Source organism: Myxine glutinosa, chromosome 8, assembly GCF_964187855.1.
Source record: "Myxine glutinosa chromosome 8, kmMyxGlut1.1, whole genome shotgun sequence".
NCBI lineage: Eukaryota > Metazoa > Chordata > Myxini > Myxiniformes > Myxinidae > Myxine > Myxine glutinosa.
Window position 1 is genome coordinate 58322458 of NC_136268.1, and position 23264 is coordinate 58345721.

A 23264-nucleotide genomic window follows, 5' to 3' on the forward strand; every position below is an offset into this window, starting at 1 on the left:
GCCTTGTGGTGTTCATTAATGCGCTGGCCTAAGGTTCTTCCAGTCTCGCCTATGTATTCTCCACCACAGTCACATGGAATGGTGTATACCACACCTGTGCAATCATTCTTCAGTCTTTTACCTTGGTCAGTGCACGTCTCAAGGTGTATATAGGTTGGTAGTTGACCCTCACCCCGACCGGTCTCAAAATCCTGCCAATCCTTTGAGATACCCGTGGCACAAATGGTAGCACGCAGAAGCCCTTAGGTGGTTCCTGTGGCACGTCCTGGATTCTTGGAGCCGCCAGTACCATTTCATTTTTTGGGCAGAGGTGGTCTGGGTAGCCATTGGCTTTCAATACCCATTTGAGATGCTTGATCTCTCTCCTTTTGCCCTTCAAGGCCCGAAGCCCGAAGTGACTTTGCCCGAAGTGACCAAGGCCCATCTGAGGTTCAACCATCGTTGCCTGAACAAAGATGTCCTACCCAAACCTCTCCGTTTTAGACCACCTCTTCCAGGATACAAAGCACGTCGGATCATGCACGCCACGGGTCGGAGGTTTTTGCGTCTGTTCGTATCGATGTGCCATAACAAGATCAGATCACGCACCGCCCGAACAAACCGGATTGCTGATGCGATCTGCACCACGGCCTTACCGATGGCAGAATGGACTCCCGTGGAAAAGAGAGCTTCGAACTTTGCCAGCGCCACCTTGGTGTCAGTGAAGAAGACGCACGAGAAAAAGTTTGCTGCACTCCAAGACACACTGGTGCATGATGGAAACGCCAGCGATTCACGCCAGGACCGATGGGTGGTTAACCTCTCAGGTAAACATTTCACGGATTCACATATGAGCGTATTAAGAAAAGGCCTTAACTTTGCGGTCACTCCAAAAGGAATACCGACAGATGTGATCGTGTCACGAGTTGAAACCGCCGTCACGGAACTGTCGGATGACGTCAAGAACGAGTTTCGGTCACGTGTGGCAGCAGTTTTACTCCGCCCACCCCGCCGCAGCAGAAATGATTTCAACCTGGATTCGGTGGAACGACGAGCGTTGCAAGAGCTGCGCAGGATGGACGACATTGTGGTTGTACCGGCGGACAAAGGTCGTGCGACAGTTTTATTGGACCGCTCGACATACAAGGACAAAATGCATGAGTTATTGAATGATACGAACACCTATGAACGTATAACGAAGGATCCAACTAAGAAGGAAGAACGCACGTTAAACTCGCTGCTTGCAAGGTTAAAAAGAACAGGGAGACTATCGAGCACAAACTACCAACGATTGTACAGCAGCAACGGCGTCGCTCCCAGAGTGTATGGGTTACCAAAAATCCACAAAGAAGACGTTCCATTACGGGTCATCGTGTCGTGTATCAATGGACCATCTTATGCATTGTCCAAGTTCGTGGCCGATATACTAAAGTACCTCGTGGGAAAAACCGACCGAGGATTGCGCAACAGCTCCGAGTTTGTGGACAAAATAACACACACCACGATCCATCCACACGAATCCATGGTGTCATTTGACGTCATTTCGCTATTCACTAACGTGCCCACAACCCTGGCGGTTGATGTGGCGAGACAGAGGCTAATGGAGGATGATTGCTGGAAACAGGCCGCCGACAAGTTGAATGTTGATGACGTTTGTCACCTCCTCAGCACTTGTCTGTCTTCCACCTATTTTGTCTTTGACAGCACATTTTACAAACAAGTGTTCGGCACTGCGATGGGCTCCCCGGTGTCTGCGGTGGTTGCCAATATGGTGATGGAAGAGCTGGAAACACGCACCATCCCATCCCTCCCAACACAGTCACGTGTCTGGTACCGCTATGTCGATGACACTTTTGTCATCTGCCCCAGCACGGCTGTTAATGCAATCCAGGAGGGCATCAGTGGAATGTTTCCTTCCATCAAATTCACCTGTGAGGAAGAACAGGATGGGTCGCTTCCATTTTTGGACGTCTTGGTGAGGAGGAACCTCAATGGAAGCTTAAGTACCGCAGTGTATAGGAAGCCCACCCAGACCGAGCGTTACCTCGATTTCACGTCTTGCCATCCACTGCACCATAAAAGAGCTGTGGTGAATACACTCGTAAAAAGGGCAAGGAATATACCGTCCACCTTGAAGGGCAAAAGGAGAGAGATCAAGCATCTCAAATGGGTATTGAAAGCCAATGGCTACCCAGACCACCTCTGCCCAAAAAATGAAATGGTACTGGCAGCTCCAAGAATCCAGGACGTGCCACAGGAACCACCTACGGGCTTCTGCGTGCTACCATTTGTGCCACGGGTATCTCAAAGGATTGGCAGGATTTTGAGACCGGTCGGGGTGAGGGTCAACTACCAACCTATATACACCTTGAGACGTGCACTGACCAAGGTCAAAGACAAAAGACTGAAGAATGATTGCACAGGTGTGGTATACACCATTCCATGTGACTGTGGTGGAGAATACATAGGCGAGACTGGAAGAACCTTAGGCCAGCGCATTAATGAACACCACAAGGCTTTTGAGTGTAATCACCCAGAAAGATCTGCTATCGCCAAGCATGGAATAAGGGCAGGCCATATTCCTCTATGGGACAATGTGAACGTGCTGGCGGCATCCCCGAACCGGGCCAGGAGGCGAATACTGGAGGCCTGGCACACTGGCCAAACGAGGGCACCATTGACAGAGGAGACTGTGGCGTTACCACAGGCATACGGACCTCTCATGCATAAGTACACCAGAGACACACCGATGCGTGGAGGAGGACAAAGACAAAGTGGGACATAGCCGACACAGGCAACACGAACAACAAAACACAATGCACCGCTCAAACACGCACAAAACACTTGCAACATAAGCCGAGCATGGGTCCATGGTCACGAGGTCTCGCAACGCAGCTTTGTGATTGGTTGATAGAATAGGCCCACCCCTCCCCCCAGATATATCTGGGGGGAGGTGAACAAGGGAACTTCTCTTGATTAAGGCTGGTGGAGGCTCGGCGCACGCTGGGTTGCTGGCCGAAACGTTGAGTTTTTTTTAAAGACAAAGCTATAGGTTGGAGAACGGAAAAATGGATATCGTGGATATAATTCCCAACCGCCGTTCATTACTTGATATATATATATATATATATATATATATATATATATATATATATATATATATATATATATATATATACTGAACAGCAAAAGAAACGTCAGTCAGAATCAATATTTTGGAGTCTTTATTTTCAAGTCATGATCAACACGAATTGAGATTTAGGATCAACATGAAACATTACAGGTATGGTCACCACAGTTCAAACAATAATGTGAATGTTCTGAATACACAAGACCAGGTGAGACCAAGGGAGGTCAAAGTCAGTATCTTGTGTGACCCCCGTGAGCGTTGATGACAGCCATACATCGTCTGTACATGGAGTGGATTAATCGGTTGATGAAGGCATTTGTCACTTGGGCCCACACTCTGAGAAACGCCTGACTGAGTTGAGCTGCAGTTGTCGGCCTTGATCGAACGCCATTCAGTCTTCTTTGAACCTCGTCCCACAAGTGCTCTATCGGGTTTAAATCGGGGCTGAGCGCAGGCCAGTGCATGGTTTGGATGCCATTCTGTTGCAGGAAGTCCCTTGTTGCTCTGGCAGTGTGGGCACGGGCGTTATCCTGCTGGAAGACATGATTTCCGTGACGTCCAAAATGTGGCACAATGTGAGGTCTGAGGACTTGATCGATGTAGCGAGCAGCTGTGACACCATTGCCTCTTCCTGGACCAATATTCTGGAACACCATAGGACCGACTTTGTGATTGAGAGCAATAGCACCCCATACCATGATGTTTGGACCACCCCACGAGTCTCTTTCCATCGCACAGTCATCTGAGTAGCGTTCCCCACGTCTATGCCAAACTCTCACTCTGACATCTGCCGTGGAAACACAGTATCGGCTTTCGTCTGAGAAAAGAACGGTTCTCCACTGCTGGTAACGCCAATTTTGATGCTGTGTGGCCCACTGTAGTCGGTCACGGCAGTGTCGAGCTGTAAGAATGGGGCCACGATACGGCATGTGACAACGGACATCCCTGTTCTTCAAACGTCGACGGACTGTATCACCACTAATGTGTCTCTGGTGGGTTCCAACTGTTTGTCTTGCAGTTTCTGTAGCCCTGGTAAAGTGATCTTGGATGTGATGACGCACAATCTGTCGATCCTGTCATGGTGTTGTTACCCTCTGTCTGCCACTGCGTGGGAGGTCATCAGTGCTGTTGGTGGCCTGGTATCGTTCCTGTAACCTGTAGATGGTTCTCACGTTGACATGGAAAGCATTGGCAACCATTCGTGCAGTCTGTCCATCATGCAATCTTCCAATAGCCTGGTCTCTCTGAATCCTCTTAAGTCTGGGCATGGTGGTGGCATCGAAACACGAATGATGAACACACGTTTTGGGGTGCCTTTTATAGGGAAAGTCACAAGGAGACGCACATGCATTTTGATTTCCATGGGAATCATGCACGACTTTGTACCATTGTCGTTTTTTTGCCTGCGTTTTGGTGACCTGTTTTTATCAACATGTGCACCACTGTCGGTAGTTAGGATTAAATTTAGATACAGACTAATGTAAATAACGAGATATCTAAACGAAATGCATTGATATTTCTATGGGAAATGTTCAGGAATTATTTTTATGAAGTGACGTTTCTATTGCATTGCTGTCGGAGAGGCTCACGTGCTTGATATTTGGCATAGACATGGCCATTGAGCCTGGGAAGGACATGGCCTACCTAAAAATATTTGATGAGATCCATATTTTTTATTCATATTTACCTCAGTGCATTTCAGAGAGGAATATTATGCACGGAATCTGAGCCGGTGGCAGAGCAGCGCGCTGATTCGCTCAGAGCGATCACGTGATGTTCCAGCCTTGCTGCCATAATCTCAGTTACGCGTTCGCACGTAATTCAGAGCGAAAAGCGATTGCGTTTTTTCACATTTCAGCAAGCAACATTGCCATTCACACCACATAGGTTTTTTTTTTCTTTCATCTTTAGATCCATATTTTTAGCCATAACATAGCGAATGTAGCGTAACGTAGCGAGGAATATTATACACGGAATCTGAGCCGGTCTATATATATAAAACACAGTTTGTGTGTGTGTAATGTTACCGATAAACTCCTAAACGGAGAGGCTCATGTGCTTGATATTTGGCATAGACATGGCCATTGAGCCTGGGAAGGACATGGCCTACCTAAAAATATTTGACGAGATCCATATTTTTTATTCATATTTACCTCAGCGCATTTCAGCGAGGAATATTATACACGGAATCTGAGCCGGTGGCAGAGCAGCGCGCTGATTCGCTCAGAGCGATCACGTGATGTTCCAGCCTTGCCGCCATAATCTCACAGTTACGCGTTCGCACGTAATTCAGAGCGAAAAGCGATTGCGTTTTTTCACATTTCAATGAGGAACATTGCCATTCACACCACATAGGTTTTTTTTTCTTTCATCTTTAGATCCATATTTTTAGCCATAACGTAGCGAACGTAGCGAGGAATATTATACACGGAATCTGAGCCGGTGGCAGAGCAGCGCACTGATTCGCTCAGAGCGATCACGTGATGTTCCAGCCTTGCCACCATAATCTCACAGTTACGCGTTCGCACGTAATTCAGAGCGAAAAGCGATTGCGTTTTTTCACATTTCAGCGAGGAACATTGCCATTCACACCACATAGGTTTTTTTTTCTTTCATCTTTAGATCCATATTTTTAGCCATAATGTAGCGAACGTAGCGTAACGTAGCATTAGCATAACGTAGCGTAGCGTAGCGATCCTCGCTCAGGATCTTCGTCAGGTTCGCGAGCGAGTTAGCCAAAACGTAAAAGTGAAAATATATCGAATGCTGTTTTGATGCTTTTTACTGCTGTTTTGATGCTTTTACATTGCTGTTTTGATGCTTTTTCACTGCTGTTCTGATGGTTTTTCACTGCTGTTTTGATGCTTTTTCACAGCTGTTCTGATGCTTTTTTGCCGTTTTTTTAAATATAAAAATCTCATTAAAAAAAAAAAATCCAAAAAAATCTCACAATGATGACATATAATTCACAGAAAACGTTGAAGCAACCGCGTAATATTGTGGTGATGTTTAACTCTGAGTGAGAATAGTTCTAAATTTTAAAAACTTTCATCTGATATTTGTGATTTATTTCAAACAAACTGTATTTCCCATCTACACGGCCATGTATTCCTATTAACGTTATGTAAAGTACATAAATTGTGTGGATTACATTATTTGTGGATGTGATAAATTGCCAGTAACCATCTATATCCCTCCCCTCCCCTTCCCCCCTCCCCCTACCCTTCCCCCTCCCCCTACCATTCCCCCCTCCCCTTCCCCCTCCCTTCCCCTCCACCCTACCCTCTCCCCTTCCCCCCTCCCCTCCCCTCCCCCCTCCCCCCCTTCCCCCTCCCTTCCACCTCCCTTCCCGCTCCAGCCTACCCTCTCCCCTTCCCCTCCCTCCTCCCTTTCCCCCCTCCCCTCCCCCTCCCTTTCCCCCCTCCCCCTTCCCCTTCCCTCTCCTTCCCCCTCCCCCCTCTCCTCCGCTCCCCCTCCCCCCTCTTCTCCCCTCCACCCCCTCTCCTCCCCTCCCCTCTCCTTCCCCCTCCTCCTCCCCCCGCCCGGCAATGCCGGGCACTTCTGCTAGTATATGTATATACATATATATAAGAAAGTTTTTGTTTGTTTGTTTGTTTGTTTGTTTGTCTGCATGCACTAATCTCCTGAACGGTGAAAGATAGGAGGAAACCTCTGAAACAAAAAATGTCGGGACGGGCCCCGGGAAGGTTATAGGCTAGGTGGCGAGGCCGGTCGAGGCTGCCTCGCCGGGCTGGGCCAATTTCGCAATTAAAAGCTGAACTGAATTATCGTAGTCAATCTTCTACAGCCGTGAGTTAAAAGCTGAATTATAGTAGTAAATTCATTCAAAAAGAACCCGGGCAACGCCCGGTGCTTTCGGCTAGTCTTATATATATTAAAGTAGTGGCGGTTTTGTGTCCGGCCGTCATGTTACGTCATTACATATATGATGTCATTACGGCGTAAACACCCGCTCACTTTGAGAGCGGCAGGATAGGTCATTCCTCTTTGGGGTACATAGATTACAGTCGATATATGGTCGGGTCTCAAGAACATTGGGTGTGTGTTCATTTAACAATTTATTGTGGAGAGATCGCCATGTGATTTAAGCATTTGAGCAGCACTCCATTCAAAACCGTTAAGGAACGGCTGGCTTGGCAAATGAGCACACCTCCAATCCTTTTGGGGTACATCGATTACAGTAGATCTTCGCTCCGCTCTGTAAGTAAAACTTACCTGATGGATGTCAGGATTCCTCCAAATTTCTTTGTTTAATGTTATAAACAGCATTAGCGACTGTTTAAAAAGCTAAACATTTATGTTTGTGGTTTATAATATTTTACAAGCCCAGCTACGCCACTGTTTTGACTTTTGGTCTTGTTTTTTCAAATAATGATGTAAAATTAAATAAATTGATGATGATCAGACAAATTTTTGATATCAGTTTTCGGTTTCTACTTAGCTTGCGTGTTGACTCGTATCTTTATTATCCTGCGTACGCAAAGCAAAAAGCAGGTTTAAGCAGTTGGTTAATGTCCATCTGTCCGTCCATCTGTCTGTAAACGTTCGTTTATGATCGAGGAACAACTTATTGGAATTGAATGTTATATTTGAACACGAATCGGAACATGATTAAGAAGACAACTCTGCCATTTTACACTTTGACTTTGAATCCGTCCCGATCGCACATGCACAGAGAGGACCGAGATCATATTTAACTCCTTCTGCCTACCTGGCAATCAAACAAAATTGAAAATCCTTCCAAACAGGAAGCTTACTGTTGTCAAGGACCAATAATGTGTTAGATAGGGTGGTGTAATCGACACTGCGTAAAATGGCGGTAGATTCTGGAATTAATATATTTATACGACTTTTATAATCTTTAGTGTATTTAAATTGAATTATAGACTTGAAAACTGTGGAACACAAATCGCCCTCTTTTCACTTCCATGAACCTCCAGTTTAGCAATACAAGAACATGTTAAACGGCGTGGTGTATAAGACTGCTTCAATAACGCTAAACTTCTGGAATTTTTAAAATGCTCTTTCATATCATTATTTAATTCAAATTGAATAATACACTTGAACACTGCGTGGGGTAACGTATTCTATGAACTCTCTAGTTTTTCGTATGTTATTGCTTTAATCCACTAGTCTCACTTATTTATGTGACTGGTAGTTATATTTATTTAATTAGCATATGTCTGATTATTATTATTATTCTTTTTTTCAATAGTCTCAGGGATTATATAGTAGAGTAGTTTTTCTTGTGAGTCATACCTATATTGTCTGGAGACGGTTGCACTGACAAAGAGACAAGAACAGAGGCTGCAGATGTGCGAGAACAACTGAGTCAGGAGGATTGCGGGAGTGAAGAGGGTGAATAGAATGAGGATGGATGAACTGAGGGAGGAGATTGTGCAGGTCAGCTTCACCGGGAAATTGGTTAAGAGCGTCTGCTGAAGTGGGCTGGGAATCTGGTCCGGATGGAGGAAGATAGACTTTCAAAGAGAGTAGATGTGTTGAAAGAGCAACGCATGAAGGAAAGGGATAGACTGCTATTGAGATGGTAGAACTGTGTGAAGAGGGATATCAGAAAGGTGGATGTGGAGTGGAGAGAGAGGGCTGGTGATGAGGGTGGTGGAGGAGTGTTGTGGACAGAGCAGAACAGTTTGTTTTACCCCATATAAATGGATTTTGTGGCAGAACGAGGTACACTTTATCATTAAGGTAGAAGGCCGGTAGCCAAAGCTTGGATTTCAAGCAGCTGGCCATGCCTCCCATGATAGTAAGGTTGCATATCTCATGTTCACACTACCAAGGGGAAACAGTTTTCCAAGGCGTTAACCACACATTAATCCTTCATGGTTTCATACACTTGCAGAACAATTTGGTGTGTTCGATTTCAGCAGCATGGCCTCTGTGTATTTTCACCAGCTAACATTTGGTGGACAGTCCAATGGTGTTTGTTCAAAAGACAGGATTTTGGAATGAAATATTTTTTATTTATTGCTAAAAGCATATTAGACAGATATAAACTGTTTTAGTCCTGTAATGAACTCTATTTGTTTTGCACAAGTGTTGAGAGTACATATATATAAAAGTAGGCCTTCCTATGTTGCCAATACACTATAACCTCATGTTGGCTCAAATGTATCAATGTATTTTGGTCTTTTTTTTTTTGTATACCAAGTCGAGGCTCATATAAGAGCTAACACATAGGACATATAATAAAGAGGGAGCGGGAGACAAGGGGGGGGGGGGAGAATGGGAAGCACAACAACAGTAGGGAACAGGGACATCGGGAGTTCTGTGCAAGGCAGAGGGCTGGGCCGGGGTACAGTCTAGCAAGTACTAGTCTCACAGGTCTAACATACCAGGTCTAACAAAATTGAAAGTTGTTTGAAACAAAAAGTGGCGTCATACCTTATCAACCGTTTTGTTTGTTGTACAACTCGTTCTAGAACTGTTTAAAATCCTGAATTTTTTTTAAACATCTTAGATTTGCATCCTTTGTTCAACTAAGGGCTGTCGGGATGGCCATGAGGTATGCACAGTCACCTCTAAGCTGTCTAGCCTGGGTTTGAATCCAGACCCAGCTATAAACTCTCATTCCAGTGTTCCGCAGGCGGCGTGATTCATCAATGTGCGTGCTGTTTCTCGGTTCTACAATAAAACCGACATCCTGTTGAAGAGTACGCGAGCTATCGCCACCACCATGAACAAATTCCAAATTCCTGCCCTAACTACTGTGACATCAACAGCAAACCACCCAGAAGCAAGTGTGGCAGATAAATACAACAAAATGGAGGCAGCCCTCACAATTTGTTTTCATCTCTTTGTGCACATTGTATGGGCTGCTTATGTTGTTCTGAATTAACTGGTTCCACTCAACTAATGGACCCATTGCGCAGCTACCAAAGGGTATTGTGGAATACACATGGCACCATCTTGTTTCCACAAATTTAACCAACTACTTGAGAAAACGATAATGACATTTTCTTACCGAAAACATTCCCAATGTAAACTTCTGATACTAAATTGCTGCTTCACAACCAGGAGAACTCCCTCACTACACGTTTTATCAGTAACAAAGCAATCCAAAGGGGCAAACGTTATGGGCAAGCAAAATTCGAAGTTATACTCTGTGAAGACGACAATATACAAGAATGGAGTCAAGATGGCCTAACTTGTCAAATAATAATATATCATAAGTATTCAAACTGTCCACACCATATTGGAGTATGTATATGCATAAACTGGTTCCTCGCCGTCGCCAAATCAGTGACCACGTGGGACTAAAAATGTGGAAACGGATAACAGTCGAGGGCAAAGCCAAGAATGCATGGAGGGGGATGGAGGAGTGAGGATCAATCTGCAGGAAGTCACAGATATGATGGTGGTATGTACAGTCCTGGCCTTGGGCACAGACATATTGTTACAGAAGAGCACACCTTCAAACAACATTCCTCTTTGCTTATCCAGGACGGTCTGCCCCCGAATCCTTGCATGAAGCTGCGGTAATAATCTTTTGTCATTGTCCATTTTTGAGAGGCACACAGTCAATCAGTACAATTCCTTTGGCATCCCAGATAATTAAGGCCATGATCTTGCTGGCCGAGAGTTGAGCGTGAAATTGTTGTTTGGCAGTGTTCCCTTGTGTTGGCTTCCAATTTGGTTTCAGGATTCCTGTGGTGAAGCCGCGTTTCATCACCAGTTACGGGGCAAGCAAAAAAAGTCTCGTCACCGGTACATGATGTCATCGGTACATGATGCTAGTCGTTGTTATCGCCTCCGAGTGCTGAGGTTTTTTATTTTATATTTTACTAGCTGAAAGCACCTGGCGTTGCCCGGGTTCTTTTTTAATGAATTTACTACTATAATTCAGCTTTTACTCGTGGCCATAGAAGATTGACTACTATAATTCAGCTCAGCTTTTAATTGTGAAATGGGCCCAGCCCGGCCAAGGTGGGCCTTGACCGGCCTCGCCACCTCACCTATAACCTTCCCGGGGCCCATCCCAACATTTTTAGTTCTTTTTGAATGAATTTACTACTATAATTCAGCTTTTACTCACGGCCGTAGAAGATTGATTACTATAATTCAGCTCAGCTTTTAATCGTGAAATGGGCCCAGCTCGGCCGAGGTGGCCTCGACCGGCCTCGCCACCTATCCTATAACCTACCTGGGGCCCGTCCCGACATTTTTTTGTTGTAGAGGTTTCCTCCTATCTTTCACCGTTCAGGAGATTAGCGCGTGCAGACAAACAAACAAACAAACAAAAACTTTCTTTTATATACAGACTTGGCATTTAATATGGAATATATTTTTTTTCTTGACTTGGGTTTCCTTTCTGAACTCAGAATATCAACCTGGTGAGTTTCTTTTACGCTTCGGTGATTTCTTTGTTAAAAGAACCATGTCACTGATTGTCTGTCGCAGCAAGAAGTCAATAACAGGATTATATCACAGGTGGCGTGAGAAAATGTACGGACAGGTACATTTGACGATTCGCTTCACAATCGGGTATATAAGGGTTGTTCTATTCTGTATTAGTGGAAAACAACTGCTGCATGTCTACAAAAGTTATTGCCGCTTCCTCTGGAGATGGTCCGTCAACTCGACAATGCTGTTTGTCATGGAGTGGTGGCTTTACGAAATTCCGGTATGAAACAGTGTGCAATTGCTCGTCAGTATGGCATCACTCAAGGTCAGGTGTCAAAGATCCCGAAACGAAATGCTCAGAGGGGTGTCCCTCCTCCAATATTGAGGCCAGGACATCACCGCAGAACCACAAGGAGGGATGATCGCCAGCTGCACCGGTTAGTCCGCAATGGCCGTACCAAGTCAGCTAATCGGCTTAGGACTGAGTGGCAGCAACTGACAAATGTGCCTGCATCCAGAAAGCTAGTCAACCAACGACTGGTTCATGCAAGCGATCGTGCCAGGCGTCCCCTGTGAAAGCCACGCCTGACAAGACAACACCGCCAGCGCCGATTGCAGTGGGCCAGAGAGCACCGTCAATGGCAGCCAGGACACTGGAATCACGTGATCTTCAGTGACGAGTCTTGATTTCTGGTCTATCGTCAAGATGGCCATGTCCGAGTGCGCAGACAAGTGCATGAAGCCTACAACGAAGATTGTATAGTGCCAAGAGTCCAAGCTGGAGGTGGTGGGGTGACCGTTTTGGGCTGCTTTTCATGCAGGGGGCAAAACGGACCTGGTTGTTCTGAATGGAAACCTGAACCAGTTCAAGTACAGGGCCATTCTGGAAGAAACATTGCTTCCATTTGCTCGTGCAGCCTTTCGAGGAAACTTTGTCTTCCAAGATGACAATGCATGGCCTCATCGTGCTCGCATGATCCAACACTTTCTTGCTGACCATGGTGTAGAGCATATGGAGTGGCCTGCCATGTCCCCGGATATGAATCCGATAGAGAATTTGTGGGCAGAATTAACGCGTCAAATCGACAACTTGGACCAGCAGCCTACCTCTGTGCGTGAATTGCAGCAGGCTATTGTCACTGCATGGCAAGCGATTCCTGTCCAAACCTTGGCAAATCTCGTGAACAGCATGCCTCAATGTGTACGTGCTCTCCTGAATGCGCGTGGGGGTTACACGACGTACTGAACTGTAATTTTACTGTCCGTAGTCCCAGTTGTAATTTCACTTTTGTTTTTGTTTAAAAAATTTTTGGCTAATGTGCAATATAAAGGAATACTTCTGGAAAACGTACAGAAGTTTAACACAGTACTGTCCGTGAATTGAGTTCAATATCAGTTTCCATCACTTTCAAGGATCAATTTATTTGCTTCGAAATGTCAAATGTGGTTTTTGTTTCTTTTAAAGGTCACATTAACAAAATCTAGAATAATTTCAACATAATTCCAATGAACTTTTGGTTCTAAGTCAACTTGAAAAGTAAGTTCACCCCCACAAAAAAAATATTCCATATTAAATGCCAAGTCTGTATATAGATTAGATGTTATAGATATTCATGTTGCTGAGACTTTTAAAATGCACAAATATTAATGAATGCTTATTATAACACTGCCTTCAGAAATTGCACGTTTTTGTGGATATTTATGTGACCATAATTCAGTGATCCTGCATAAATGCTTTGACATTGGCAAAAGTTTGGGGGAAGGTCGCATCTGCTGACCGTGATGACCTGGGGTCATCTACAAGAGTCCAAGTTTAAAGTTGGCTGCCCAGTTAGGTACTGGAGAATTTGAGGGTGTGTCTTCACCAAACACGGGCCCATGCGTTTGTGGATTTTCTTGGAGCAAGCAGCTTATTTGCGTTAAAAGTTGAAAACGCGTCGATGCTCAATTTTTTTAAAGACCCATTATTGTAGGACATAGCAAATCTCTCAATTACTCAATTATACACTGAAATATCATTGTCATATTTATGAAGAGCAGCCAATGACCAATGAATATTTAAAAAGTGCAGCCTTTGTGTGCAGCCATTGACGAGCATCGTGTTCCTGGAATTTGTGAACACCCCTTATAAAGGGAAAAGGAGGAGAACAACAACAACAACAGCAACCTCGTAGATTGCTGTTCTATCTTCGGGGCAAAATATACTCTACACATCCCTATATTGTGGATCAATTTTGCTAATCACTGTCAAGAAGATGTTGAAATACGTGTAGTATTGCTTCATCATATTTTTGACATGTACCGGTATATGTTTATATTCATAAATGGGGATGCTGGGCAAAAATGGCAGATTTTGTTGGGTTCCCAGGCTCATTGGCTCACTGCAGCAGCATGAGACTTGGGCCTTGAGTCTTAAGAATGAGTTTAACTAATGGTGTGTGGAGGTGCCACATCACCGAGTATAGCACCTGTTATGAAAGATTCTGTTAACCTGGCAGTGTCGAGTACATGAATGGGTCGATTACTGCATGTTGTCATAGCAAAAGCACAAGCTTTGAGTGATGGTATGCAGTTGTGGTGCATCTATAAGTATAGCACAGAGCCACTCACCGAGTTAGTGTCCCACAATTCCTTGTGGTATACTATCCCACAAAAGCCAATATATCAAGAAATTGCTTTATAACCAAGATATACACTGGGGTGTTTCTGACAATTCATACAGTGAAATAAATCCTGCAATGCACAGTGTAGACCTAGACAACAAATTGATCCATTAGATAATCAGAAAAGCTCAACCTATTTGTTATGACATCTTCCAAAACAGGGGAGGGAGATATTCTGAAAGCAGCTTTATGGCAGGTCATAAAGTAGGTGCTTTGTCATTGCATTTTTGTGGAATCTACCTTGGAGGGCATTGGAATGCTCTTTCTGCTCTCCTAACAATGAATGGAGGCCCGCAATGGCAGCCATGAGGTCAGGGCCATCTCCCTATAGATATACCTCGAGCATTCGATACAGCCTGGCACCCCGCTTTGCTCTCCAAACTATCTCCCTATGGCATCCAAGGTCAACTCCACACATGGCTAACTGAGTCCTCCGCTCCTTTAACCAATACGTGGCTCTCAACGGAATCCTTCCATCTCCTCTCCCGGTCAAGACTGGAGTGTCACAAGGCAGTATTCTGGGCCCAGTCCTATTTCTAATCTTTATCAACTATCTCTCTGACTCCAGAAAATCCTCTTTATCTATTTGATGACTCCACCCTCTGCTGTGACATCCCTCATAAATCACACAGGAAGGCTGCGGCCTCTTCCCTCTCAACAGACCTTGATAAAATCATAAACTGGTCAACACACTTGGAATATGTCTTTCAATCCTGACAAATTTACTTTCTCCATTTACTTTCTTAACAATACTTTTGAGGAAGTTCAGTCACTCGAACGTTTGGCCCTCAGTACCTGCCATGATCTTTCATGGGCAAACCACCCTTCTAAGTTGGCCTCCAAAAGCCAGTCGCCAATTGGGCACCCTCCATCATGTACGGTCATTATTCCTTGGCACACCTGAACTCTTATCCACTTATCTTCATCCACAGCAGGATGAAATATTGCTATCCCCCTCTGGGCTGGCTCTCCTGCCTCACACATTGCTCAGCTTGACGCCGTGGAAACTAAGGCCTTCAAGGTTATTGGAATGTCCCACAATGAAGCCGAGTCTATAGGACTATCAGTTTTCCATTGCAGACCAGTCATTGGTGTGTCCTCTACCACCTCCTTTCTGGTCTTGCACCGTCTGTTCCTTCCATGCTGTTCCCCCATCCCTCCCATTCCCAGGTTTCTGCAGGGTGCACACAGTCTGCCACCAACCTCCTCGAGTGAAACTCCCAAAATCCAGAAACACTGCTCACTTCCACACATCCAATCCTCTTTTTACCCCCCACCTGTGGAACCAACTTCCACATTTTCTTCAATCTCATTCTTTCCTCCATGTCCTCAAGACAGCTCTTCATCACCATCTCATATCACCCCAATATCCAAAACCATGATCTTTTCTACCCTTATTAACCCTCCCCAAGTTTCCAGTTTTGTTCTTCCTGAGAGTTTGTGACCTTGCCCAGCCCATATTTTCACTCCGAGCCCTAATTCCTCCCCACATTCCTTATTTCTCCAAGTATCCCCCTATTTTGTCCCTCAACCATGTTGTTGATGTGCTGCTCCCTATCCCACACCCTCCCCTCCAACCCGGGCCCCTCTATTTCTCTGTACCTTTTGTTGTTACGTCCTCATCCATTCTACGTACTCAGTCCTCCACCAACCTTACCTTTGCATACAAAAATAAAACCATGATATGGGCCTGCAATGACCATATTACAATACAGCTAAAGCTCAACCTATTGAGCAACACCAGTGTTATTTGAAATATAGGTCATAACAACTTTATTTGGGTAAAGTCTTCAACAGAAACAATAACAACAACAACAAGAAACAAAAGTTCACTTACCGGCAACAGGTGAAGGCTTCCGAAGCATAACCCATCGGTTCTTCCACTGCGTACATCCAGGAGATTGAATTGACTTTCATTATCTCCACGGTTCTTATACGTTCAGGACAAGAAAAAACAGACATTAAATAAAAGGCAGCGATATGTGTTTGAAACTCACCTTCTTCCCTTCTTTCAGCTTCACTGGCCCCTCGGCAACCACGACATCTGTCATCTTTCGAGCGTCCGGCCGAGAGCGGGTACATTTTCAGCGAGGAGATTAAAATTAGCCCCGGGAGTCTCGAAACGCCCGCCTGCCCAAGCACCCAGCCCCACGGGCGAGCCGGAGACCGATGGGTACTAGAAGGGCCGGCGAAGGGTTCTTCAGCACCAGAGGGTCCCGCGGAGCCTAGAGATGCTGCCTCACTCATCGAGCATGTAAATTTAGCACGAGCCTCAGGCCTGCAGGAGCCGCGGACATCTTCCCGAGCTCAAAACTTGTACTCGTGCACTTGCATCATCCCCGAGTGTCTGTTCTGGATTCCCTCAACACTCAATAATGTTGAGTCCTTTGTGTTCTTCATCAACTTCCAAGATGCGCTGCCCCATCGTTGGTGAGAGTGCTGAACGAGGGGAAAAAAAAAGATCTGTCTTGTAGCTCTAGATCTTACGTGCGTTTGCCATGCGGCCACCTGCCAAGCTTGACGGAATGACCTGAGAAATCAGCCATGCCAGGGCTGGTCGCCAAATAGAACGCTGGCCCGTTGAGAGGTGCACGCACCGCCAAGCTGGTCCAAGCGAAATTTCGGGCTTGAGCCCCCTCTGGGTTTTGGCTGAAGGTGATTCGTCAGTGCTGAATTGCTTAATGTACGATTTACCATGATCGTTTTTGCCAGTACATGGGGTAAACAATCCCACTCACACAAATAGCTAAATTAGTTTAATTTCACCTTCGGCTTATGGTTCCCATGCGTCCAATCCCATCATGTCCCAGAAGCTAAGCAGAGACAAGCCTGGCTCGTACTTTAATTGGAGATCTCGATGGAAAGGCAGGAGTTGAAACTTTAGGGACAACAAACTCACCAATAGCTGATGCTTTGTTGCTGTATTTGCTTCCCTGAGGAATCAAATTTGACAAAAACTGCTGAATTTGTTTCATTGCAAGGTGGTGGTGCTGCATCTCGGAGTACGCCGTCCTGCAGATAAGGTTGTATACCTATCTGTCTCATATGCCATACGTTGGAGAGAATATTGAACTTCTTGTCTCATCTGTTGGGATTTACTTTTGGTAAAGATCCCAAAGTGCCTTTTGAAAAGAGCGGGACATTCTTATTCCTCTCCCTCTTCTTCCTCTTCTTTCATTGCAGCACCTAGCTGTGGGTAACATCATTTTGTTGTGCAAATTAAACATCCCACGGTGTCTTTCAAAAAAAAGAGTATGTCAGTTTGCATCACAAGAACCATGGCTAAAGTCTCTGTCTATGTAGTACGTAAGTTAATTTGTGGATAAAATGGATATTGAGTTAATGGCAAAAAATGAATAGATTAATTAAATGGAGCGAGGAATGACACAAATACATTGGACCACATTTCCCTTTCCTAAATATAGGTTTCCTTCGCTTCTGTATGATGGATTAGGCTAATAGTAATAGTTTGTGATCAGGTGAAAAATATTGTGGGAATCTGTTTTAACCTCCAGATGGCGCCAGGAGACTGTGGTAACAACACGAGGCATGGGAAAAAGGTTTAAATCTATATAAATAAAACACAGTTTGTGTGTGTGTGTGTGTGTGTGTGTGTGTGTGCGTGTGTGTGCGTGTGTGTGTGTGTATATGTTACCGATAGACTCCTAAACGGAGAGGCTCACGTGCTTGATATTTGGCATAGACATGGCCATTGAGCCTGGGAAGGACGTGGCCGAACTCAAAATATTTGACGAGATCCATATTTTTTATTCATATTTACCTCATCGCATTTCAGCGAGGAATATTATACACAGAATCTCAGCATGTGCGAGAGCAGCTCGCTGATTCGCTCAGAGCGATCACGTGATGTTCCAGCCTCGCCGCCAGACCACTGAATTGAAAATATATAGAATGACCATTGCCATTCACACCACATAGGTGGAGATGCAGCTACCGGGCGCCATCTCGGTTGGCACTCGATGCTGGGCGATGGTGATTTCCGTCACACGTTTGCACGTAATTCAGAGCGAAAAGCGATTGCGTTTTTTCACCTTTTGTGCGATCGTGTTTTGTGTCGATTTTGTGCGATATGAATTAAACGTCTTTGAAACAGCTGTGAAACGTCTTTCCACAACCCTTCCTTAACCGATTGGAAAAGTTTATTGCCGCACAAAATGGCATTTTAACAGTTGTCTGGCTTTTAAAATCTGGGACACGTTCAAAACAAACGAGATCCGTGAAGCGAGTTGGTCGAGTCGTGCTAACCAAGATGGCGACACTTTTCACGGAGTATGAGCGTTCTATATATTTTCAATTCAGTGCACCAGACTCGCTCACGTACTTGATTTGTGGCATAGACATGGCCATTGGGCCTTCACGGTGTAATTTGTGCGAGGCTTTTGTCCGAGTGAGCTTGAGCCGAGAGGGCGAATGTACGGGTTGGGAATGTATGGGTCTCCCTTCCCCCGGTAAGAATCTGTGAGTCTCCAAAATCCGCTTCGTGCTGTTGTTGCGAAGATGCAGGACGATTTCGCGATTGTTGTGCTGCTTTCCTCCCATGAGAACTGCAACGTCATTGTTGACTGGCCCTCCCCTTCCCCCTCCCTCTCCCCCTTCCCCCTCCCTCCCTCTCCCCTTCCACCTCCACCCTTCCCCCTCCACCCTTCCTCCTCCACCCTTCCCCCTCCACCCTACCCCCTCCCCTCCATCCTACCCCTTCCCCCTCCCCTCCCCCCCGCCTCCCCCTCCCCCCCGTTCCCCTCCCCTCCCCTTCCCCCTCCCCTCCCCAGCCCGGCAATGCCGGGTACTTCTGCTAGTTCTATATATATTGTTACGGATCTCTACGTCGGCCTTCTTCCCCTTAAGAAGGGGGGATTAGTCCCCTTGTTTGTGACTGACCGACGTGAGTCTTGACGCTGCACAGCTCCCTCCGGAGAGGCAGGGGCGCAACCCCGTTCGCGACCGCGGACAGATGTTAATTCTGTTGATGAATTGGTTTAGCAACCGCGGCACGAACTATTAACAAGAACTAGACCTGATTCCTATTTGTTGGCCAAATCGTGCCACAGGTGTCCAATGGGGAAATCACTAAAGCGACCGGACGAGCATGAAGAAGAAGAACAAAGGTAGGAAATACAAATATAATTTATTACTAATATTTACACAATCAAAGGAACCAAGGAGAAGGAAAGATAATAAAATAATTTACAGAAAGGATGGAAGGACCAGAAGACACAGAGCAATTATTAACTTACCTAAACAGTCTTACTTAACCCCAGGATAAGACAAAAGACAGACTATGGTCAGACTCACACGAATGGATGGATGAGGCCAGGCACGGATGACTGGAAGGGGAGGAAGGTTCGGCTGGACACGGGAGGACGGCCGGGCCGGGAGTGAGGATCACCCTTCCTCAATCGTGTTCGCCCGGCGGCGTCGCTTCGCAAAAGCTCAAAGCTGCCATGGTCACCACTGCGGTTGTCTCAAAGCTTCGATGGTCCCAAAGCTGCGATGGTTTCAGAGCTGCGGTGGTTTCAAAACTCCTGCGTGCTTCTATCTCCCTCCTCAACTCGTCTCAGGTGGGGTGCGTCGCGTGCTCTCCAAGGACTCATCTCGGTGGGGGCGTCCCGCCGCGGGTTATATAGGCCACACCCTCGAACCTTCGCGAACCTCCCCGATCGTTCTCTCTCCGCCCTTTCAAGCCAAACCCTTCGTCCTTGGTTGGTTAATCGGGGTTGGCTCACTCCTCCTTCCGATGACGAGGGCGGAGACACGCCTTTCTTCTCCGAGCTGACCACATGGGCAAGGCGGCAATGCAGTTGGCAATGGAGGCTTTGAACTTGACAGGGGATTCTACCTTATTTCAATTTGATGCAATGCAGAGTCAACTAATGGGAACAGAGCCTTCAACTACATAGAATAAGGAGATAACTATTTAGAAGGGTATATGATTTGCTACGTGTATGTATATGGAGTAACTAGGAGGACGACCTGTGACGGGTGATATTTACAACAATTCTCATTACACTTACAACAATACAAAATTGTTTGTGATTGTTTGTTCAGTTCAATGGTCTGGCGGCGAGGATGGAACCTCTCATGATCGCTCTGAGCGAATCAGCGAGCTGCTCTGGCACCGGCCGAGAAGCGATAAACTTAAAAAAATTTAAGGTGTCCTTTTCCATGAGGATCACCTTTATCATTGAGCGGCGCCAATCCACAGAAAATCGAAATTACCTCGAAATGGCCGCCGTTCGGTGCCTCAATTGCAGCTGTGAATGGTCGTCCATATCCTGGTATTAAACAATCATGATGTGATGTATATATTTTGTTTATCTTGGTAGAAATACAGGATTTATCGTGTGGAGAACAACAGAAAGAGAGGAATCGAGTTTAGCGTAATGACGTCATGACATTCTGGGAGGGAGGAAATGACGCTCTGAAAGGGAGGAAATGACGCTCTGGGAGGGAGGAAATGACGTCATTTCGCTAAACTCAATTCGACTCTTCCTGTTGTTCATCAACCTTTTTACAATCTATACTAGTACCTGACTGCAAAGCCACAATGAGCCGGCGAAGCCAAAGCCTCTTGCCACTATTTTACCCATCACTATGGCATCAGTAGGTTAGGTAGTTGGTAGTAGGTAGGTGTAGTAGGTACCGTACCTAGTTCAAAATGACACCATTTGCATTCTGGATGAGATAAAAATTTATAAAATTTCCTTCTTGATTAATTCGGTGAATTCCGTCTCAACTTCGGATACTTCCGGCCGTGAAAAACTATCCCCTACGGCCGTGAGATTTCTAAAAAACAATTCTTCGTCGATTTTAGAATATTTGATGCCGTTTTCAGCGTCCGAAATGTGGTAAAAAGCCTTTTTGAAATATTTTTTCAAATGCTCAAATCTCATTGCTTCCGGTAATTGGTGACGATTTTCGTTGAAGATAACCAGGGCCCGTGTGGGCCCGGGGAACGAGGTTGGTCTCAAAGTATTTTAATTACATATTAGAGGTGCATAAGATTGTGAATCAAACAAAGACGGGTGAAACAAACTCCTATTGAACTTTTTCGGAATTTTTTTTATGCATACTTCCGCATCCGGAAGATGGCGGCCTCCATGGAGCAATTTGGTTTTTGAAATATTTTTTCAAATGCTCGAATCTCATTGGTTCCGGTGTTTGGTGACGATTTTCGTTGAAGATAACCAGGCCCGTGCGGGCCGAGGTTGGTCTTAAAGTATTTTAATTACAAATTAGAGGTGCATAAGATTGTGAAAAAAAAAAAGACGGGTGAAACAAACTCCTATTGAACTTTTTTCAATTTGTTATGCATACTTCCGCATCCGCAAGATGGCGGCCTCCATTGAGCGATTTGGTGCGTCAAAGCTTCGAAATTCTCAAGGGATCCGGCAAAATCTGGCTTTTCAACATAATACGTACGCGTTCATTCACAACACCGGCTTAGCCGGCTACTAGTACCCGACTGAAAAGCCGCAATGACCCGGCGAAGCCAAAGCCTCTTGCCACTATTTTACCCATCACTATGGCATCAGTAGGTTGGGTAGTTGGTAGTAGGTAGGTGTAGTAGGTACCGTACCTAGTTCAAAATGACACCATTTGCATTCTGGATGAGATTAAAATTTATAAAATCTCGTTCTTGATTAATTCGGTGAATTCCGTCTCAACTTCGGATATTTCCGGCCGTGAAAAACTATCCCCTACGGTCGCGAGATTTCTAAAAAATAATTCTTCGTCAATTTTAGAATATTTGACGCCGTTTTCAGCATCCGAAACGCGGTAATAAGCTTTTTAAAAATATTTTTCAAATGCTCGAATCTCATTGGTGTTTAGTGTTTGGTGACGATTTTCGTTGAAGATAACCAGGGCCCGGGGAACGAAGTTGGTCTTAAAGTATTTTAATTACAAATTATAGGTGCATAAGATTGTGAATCAAACAAAGATGGGTGAAACAAACTCCTATTGAACTTTTTAATTTTTTATGCATACTTCCGCATCCGCAAGATGGCGGCCTCCATTGAGCGATTTGGTTTTTGAAATATTTTTTCAAATGCTCGAATCTCATTGGTTCCGGTGTTTGGTGACGATTTTCGTTGAAGAAAACCAGGGCCCTTGCGGGCCCGGGGAACGAGGTTGGTCTTAAAGTATTTTAATTACAAATTAGAGGTGCATAAGATTGTGAATCAAAAAAAGACGTGTGAAACAAACTCCTCTTGAACTTTTTCGCAATTTTTATGCATACTTCCGCATCCGCAAGATGGCGGCCTCCATTGAGTGATTTGGTGCATCAAAGCTCGGAATTCTCAAAGGATCCAGCAAAATCTGTTTTTTCAACATAATACGTACGCGTTCATTCACAACACCGGCTTCGCCGGCTACTAGTACCCGACTGCAAACCCGCAATGAGCCGGCGAAGCCAAAGCCTCTTGCCACTATTTTACCCATCACGATGACATCAGTAGGTTAGGTAGTTGATAGTAGGTCGGTGTAGGTACCGTACCTGGTAAGACTCGGTAAAAGAGAAGAGCAGACAGTCCTCCCCAATACATACATACAATAAATGTCACAAGAAGCTTAAGGAAGTAACTATACGATGTGCTAGCTTAAGGCCTATTTTAAGAAATTTTAACTGGGCTTAACATACGTTTTCACAGTATGTGTGTCGTCTTCTAACTTCAGTCGCTGTCAGGGCTGGTTCTCTCCGGGCACTGCGGCTTCCTCCACCAGAAGAAGTTAGTGCCGACAGATCAGACGATAGCGCCGTTTCAACGGCAATGTGTGACTGTCGACGTCGTTAATCAAACCGAGCTTTCTTTCTTTATGTAAACCGCTTATACTGTATTTCTGGCCGTGAAAAACTATCCCCGACGGCCACGAGATTTCTAAAAAACAATTATTCGTCAATTTTAGAATATTTGACCTTCCGACGCGTAATAAGCTTTAAAAAAATATTTTTTCAAATGCTCGAATCTCATTGCTTCTGGTGTTTGGTGACGATTTTCGTTGAAGATAACGAGGTTGGTCTTAACGTATTTTAATTACAAATTAGAGGTTCATTAGATTGTGAATCAAAGAACGACGGGTGAAAC

At 45.1% G+C, this 23264-nt stretch overlaps 1 protein-coding gene across 2 annotated transcripts in view; it reads right to left on the reverse strand.

Annotated features, from left to right (window-relative positions):
- Positions 1 to 16676, reverse strand: part of LOC137433125 (uncharacterized) — a 79429-nt gene extending 62753 nt beyond the window's left edge. The window contains exons 1-2 of one of the 2 annotated variants that reach the window (XM_068125579.2): positions 16155 to 16676; positions 15995 to 16040 (exon numbers count right to left, since the gene is read on the reverse strand). In XM_068125579.2, the coding sequence (XP_067981680.2) occupies positions 15995 to 16040; positions 16155 to 16208 (100 nt within the window). In that variant the 5' untranslated portion in view covers positions 16209 to 16676. The remainder of the gene's footprint in view (positions 1 to 15994; positions 16041 to 16154) is intronic. The other variant, XM_078783307.1, reaches the window with a different exon arrangement.
- Between the last annotated feature and the right edge of the window lie 6588 nt (positions 16677 to 23264).